Source organism: Electrona antarctica (genome assembly GCF_951216825.1).
Source record: "Electrona antarctica genome assembly, chromosome: 1".
NCBI classification, from domain to species: domain Eukaryota; kingdom Metazoa; phylum Chordata; class Actinopteri; order Myctophiformes; family Myctophidae; genus Electrona; species Electrona antarctica.
The window spans coordinates 40,087,408-40,092,407 of record NC_136806.1 but is presented as its reverse complement, the minus strand read 5'-3'; the positions used below and the strand labels follow the sequence as shown (position 1 = coordinate 40,092,407).

At 45.6% G+C, this 5,000-nt stretch overlaps 1 protein-coding gene across 3 annotated transcripts in view; it reads right to left on the bottom strand.

Moving 5' to 3' along the window:
- Positions 1-5,000, bottom strand: part of rps6kal (ribosomal protein S6 kinase a, like) — a 28,804-nt gene that overhangs the window by 3,320 nt on the left and 20,484 nt on the right. For 2 of the 3 annotated variants that reach the window (XM_079500982.1, XM_079500983.1), the window contains exons 17-20: positions 4,682-4,840; positions 1,880-2,041; positions 1,424-1,500; positions 515-632 (exon numbers count right to left, since the gene is read on the bottom strand). In XM_079500982.1, coding sequence (XP_079357108.1) covers positions 515-632; positions 1,424-1,500; positions 1,880-2,041; positions 4,682-4,840 — 516 coding nt within the window. Of the gene's footprint in view, positions 1-514; positions 633-1,423; positions 1,501-1,784; positions 2,042-4,681; positions 4,841-5,000 lie in introns of those variants that run through there. The other variant, XR_013789991.1, reaches the window with a different exon arrangement.

The window sequence follows — 5,000 nt, the reverse complement described above, 5'->3', positions numbered from 1 at the left end:
AAAGCCACAAGAGGCAGTGGAATTTTAGAACAGCAAACAGCAGTTTGTAATAACAATGTCCCATGCGACTGCCTGCACCAACAAGGACGTTGAGGTGCAAATGCGGGGCCTTCCCATTGGTCCGACAGCCAATTATTCCAAAGGCCCGTAACTCGATATAAGGTTAGTGCTAGGCTTAAGTATAATGCACACCATCGGACCAGCGATACTTCAGAATTAAAGAGCTGTCGTACCATTGCCATGGTACGAGTCTCATGCATACAGTAGATTCGAATAGGGTACCAACAATTACCCTGGTTTCTGCCTTGTTTTAAAGTGAAAGTAAGTAAGTAATTAATCTGTTGTAAAACCTTGCACATACACAGGACAAAAATGAGTGCTCCTCTTATCTTACCTTGTGTGTGTGTGTGCGTGCGTGCATGTGTGCGTGCGTGCGTGCGTGCGTGCGTGCATGGGTGCGTGCGTGCGTGCGTGCGTGCTCACATAGCTTTGACGTGCGTGCGTGTTCACATACCTTTGACGTGTCGGACACAGTGTCCCAGTTCCCCCCGGTTAGTGAGAACTTTCCAGAACCGATCCTCAGAAGAATCTCCTCTGGTGTGTCATTGGGACCGTTAGCAAACGGCGTGCATCTGATGATACAACATATTTATGAAACACATTAAAACCAATATTTAACACAATGAGCCAATTTATATGTACACTAATACCCTGATTACTGTATATAATCTGGGCAGTAATTTGATTGAAGTGTTTATATATTCATGGCATTAGTGGGATTAGGGCAATAACCCACATTTGCTTGTAAATACTTCCTTGTTCATGATTTATAATCACAATCACATTTATAGTACACAGCTTAGTGTCCATGATAATAAATGCCATTTTTCTTTCTTTTTTGTCTCTTTAAAAAAAATCACACCCGTGTGAACTGAGTGGTGTAAGGTCTTATATAGACTGATCAGCTGTGGTCTGACGTAATGTCTGACGTAATGAAATCACACCCGTGTGAACTGGGTGACCATAGCAACCATGCTCATTTTTTGGTACAAACAGACAGACAAACTAACAAAGCCAGTTGTAGGAGTGGTTTACACCACTCAAAAATAACACAAACAGCCACCAAACAAAACAAAACCACAGAACAACCCAAAAACCCCTAGAAGCTCACAGCATCACCAAACCCATTGAGCTTCAGCACAGAACATCCTCCAGTAAGGCATTGTCAACACTAACTATATCAGGGGAGGTTGTTATATCTTAATGACAATGCCAAACAGGTCAGGTCAGTCAGTAAAAATATAGAATTTCAATGCGCAGCCCTATCGTTGCCTGGGAATTTTTAGCAATAAAAGACTGAGGATGATGTGTGTGTGTGTGTGTGTGTGTCATATCTATCATCACACATTGTAATGTCTCTTACCCTGCAAGCATTGTGTACAACAGAACTCCCAGACTCCATATATCACAGGCTGCATCGTATCCTTGTCGCATTAGTACCTACACGTCATGCGCACGCACACGCACACACATACACACACACACACACACACACACACACACACACACACACACACACAGTTATTATCATCTCTATTAATTTCACATTCCTTCTCCATCTGTAATTAAACAGAACACGTATTCATTCTAATACATTAATGTATCCACAGAACAGATTTTTAAACTGACTTTAAAAACAAGCCTCCCTCAAACTGTATAAAATGGCCATGATAAAATGTCCTTTTTGTGTCCTATAAACTGTGTTCTCGCATTCTTCCACGTACTCAACCTTGCATGTCTCCTCTAGCCACCATCATCTACCCATCCATCTGTCCACCCGTCTCCCTCCATCTGTTGCGTCTCTCTCTTCCCGTCTCACCTCTGGAGCTACAAAGTTAGCGGTGTAGCACGGCGTGAGCAGGAGGCCGTTGCCTCCTCGGAGCTGCTTGGCAAAACCAAAGTCACAGATCCTGATGGAGTCCGGGTTCCCCGAGTCGTCCATATACAGGATGTTACTAGGCTTCAGGTCTCTGTGGACCACCTAAGGGGGGAGAGAGAGAGAGGGGAGAGATAGAGAGGGGGGAGGGAAGGAGAGAGAGAGACGAGAGAGAGGGAATGAGAGAGAGAGGGGGGGGGGGGGGGGACAGATGGAGAGAGAAAAAGGGATGGATGGGGGGGGGGGGGGGGGAGAGAATCAGAGCAAGTGAAGGGGATGGAGGAAGACAAGGGCATTGATTAAGGGCAAAAAGAGGGAGAGCGAAAAAAAAGGGCAGGAGTGAGAAAGAGAGAGAGTGTGTGTGTGTGTGTGTGTGTGAGAGAGAGAGAGAGAGAGGGGTAAATACGTAGCCTTAAATTGGTTGTAAATTATCTTTCAATCTAAGATTGTAATCTAAAGGTGACTCCACACCAAACAGTCTTGTTCAGACAAGTCAAAGACTTCATAAAACTATCAGATTGCAACAGACTAGCATTTTTAATCAGCACTAACCAGTGGAAATTAGCCTGCAGTGCTGGTTTGCTTATTATACCAGTTCTACTTATTATAAGTGACTTTGGGCTAGTTTTCCTGTAACATAGCTTAATATTCATAGTTGCGCGTTGCTTTAGTTTGGGCTAATTTCTGAAGTGTAGTTGCTCATTTGGGCTTGCTTTCACTATTCTTTTGGAAAATAGATGATAATGATTAATAGGCCTCAAGTGGTGAAACTGGTTGCTTCTTTTGGGCTTGTTTTCATAGACCTGGTGGCTTGTTTCACTCACAGAATCTGGCAACACGGAGCTTCTGCATCCGCACCAAAACACTCATAGCATTTTTTCGCTAGCTTTGCTTTAGAGTTGATCGATTGGTACATGAATTGAGAGTTCAGTTGAGAATGAGAATATAGTATCTAGTTCACTACACACCAGTAGTCAGCCCTGAAACATGACGAGCAGACTAGAGGTCCACCCTACAGTGGAGTATCATCTCTACAACATGGATAGTGTCGGCTCCCGAGGTCGGCAACCGACCGAACATGCTCGGTTCTTCATCAACAGGATCCGACGTGTCGGGAAGGCGATATCGACGGCAAGTTTAGAAACCGACAGTTTAGAAACCGTCCTCCAGTGACATCATCATTAGGCAGATGAACAAGATTCTTTTACAAAAAAAAATAGATTTTCATTATCGTGAGAACGATGGCTTCCATTTTTGCATTGCAACTTTTCAGGACTAGAAAGCCTGCAGTTTCTATTAGCTTGTATTCCCCATCGATGATGTCACTGGAGGACGGTTTCTGAACTGCCCACAGCCCTCCTATGAGACAGACCTAGTAGAAAAAACATTGCACCATTTTTTCATTATTATTAGTGAGGACCTATTATATGAAGATAGCTTGTATGATGTATTCACATATTACAGTTTGAGACAGTGCATGGCATGCACTCTCACTGCACACAGAAAGCTATGTTCTGTCTGTGTGTTGTGCACGTTCGGCCGCGCGCATGTCACCGACAGCGCTCTCTCTCACCATTGATTTAGTGCAGAGGAAGGCTGGATTCACTGGACTGAGTACTGACTCCTCTCAGTTAGTCACGGCCGCCCTTAAAAGTTTCCCCCCCATAAACTTCACTTGATTATGACAACAGCGAACGTTTACATCATTTATATGTAACATTTACATTGTCAGTCCGTCCGTCCGTCGAAGTAGAGAGGAGCCAGCTGCCTAGTGCCTAGCCTAGCTCCTATGACTGCTTCTCTGTCACACAGACTCGCACAGACACAGGCAAGCAAAGAGCGAGCTGAGCTGAGATAGCCCCGCCCCAGCAGATCTGCAAGCCTACAACGCTTCGCTGATGCAATGCAGTGTGGGCCTTCGCAACAGTTTTACACCGAAGCAAAAACGGGTACTAGACAGACCCTATCCGCGCGGTTACAAGTTGTAAACTAATATTAATCTATCTATCTGTGTACTGTGTTAGTTAGACGGTGTTACAGCTGATGAAATGAGCTGATGAGCTCATGCAGAGCTCTGAATTCAGTCAGATTTCACCGGATTTCACCCTTAGGCTTTTATTACCCTTTACCCTTTATTTTTTGAGGGGGGGGGGGAGGGGGGGCGCCGCGAAAAATCCTGCTTGGGGCGCCAGATTGCTCAGGACCGGCCCTGGGTTACCGTCACGTGACCGTTGTAAATTTCACCGATAACCCACACCTTCAATCACTTTATATAATTCCCAGCTGATTCCGCAGTTCTGTAGCTGTACTGGGGAAGGGGAGCGCTTGATTGCTATACAAACTCATGCCGTGCGGGTGTCTAAGCACCGCCCGGCTCATATGAGACGGGCGACTCCAGGCAGCCCCGTAAAGACATCAAGCGCTATTCTCCTGTCACATAGCCTACTTGCCGAGCAAAACAAGGAAGTGATGTGGCTCGCTCTGGTGGCGCAAAGCGTAGCTACTTTTGTGAATTTAATAGTTTTATTAGGTTAATATTGCTATACGTTTGTAACCGTTTTAGAAAAGCAATAAGCCACTCGAGGCCCCAGCTTACCGGGTATTTTACAATGGCTGGGAGGGTAGAAGACCCTCCGCTGCGCGTCAGGTCTGCCTACGCCTCCCAGCCATTGTAAAATACCCGGTAACCTGAGACCTCTCGTGGCTTATTGCTTTAATATAACACAGTCAGACAGTGCTTCGTACCCCTTGACAGTGCAGGTAGTCTACGGTCTTGGTGATGGTGTAGAGGACAGCGCTGGCCTCTCGCTCTGAGAAGAACTTCTGCCTGAGGATCTTATCCAGCAGCTCTCCTCCCTTCATCAACTCTGTCACCAGGTACACACACCTGCCCTCGTCGTAGACCTGGTAGGAACAGTTACAACACAAAACTAAATACAGTAGAACATGGGAAATGATACGGCAGTGCACATACATGAATACGGTAGAATAATTACGCAACTACCAGACCGCAAGGCATCGGTGATAGGTCACTGGTTTTCGTGTAACACCCTGGATGTCGAGT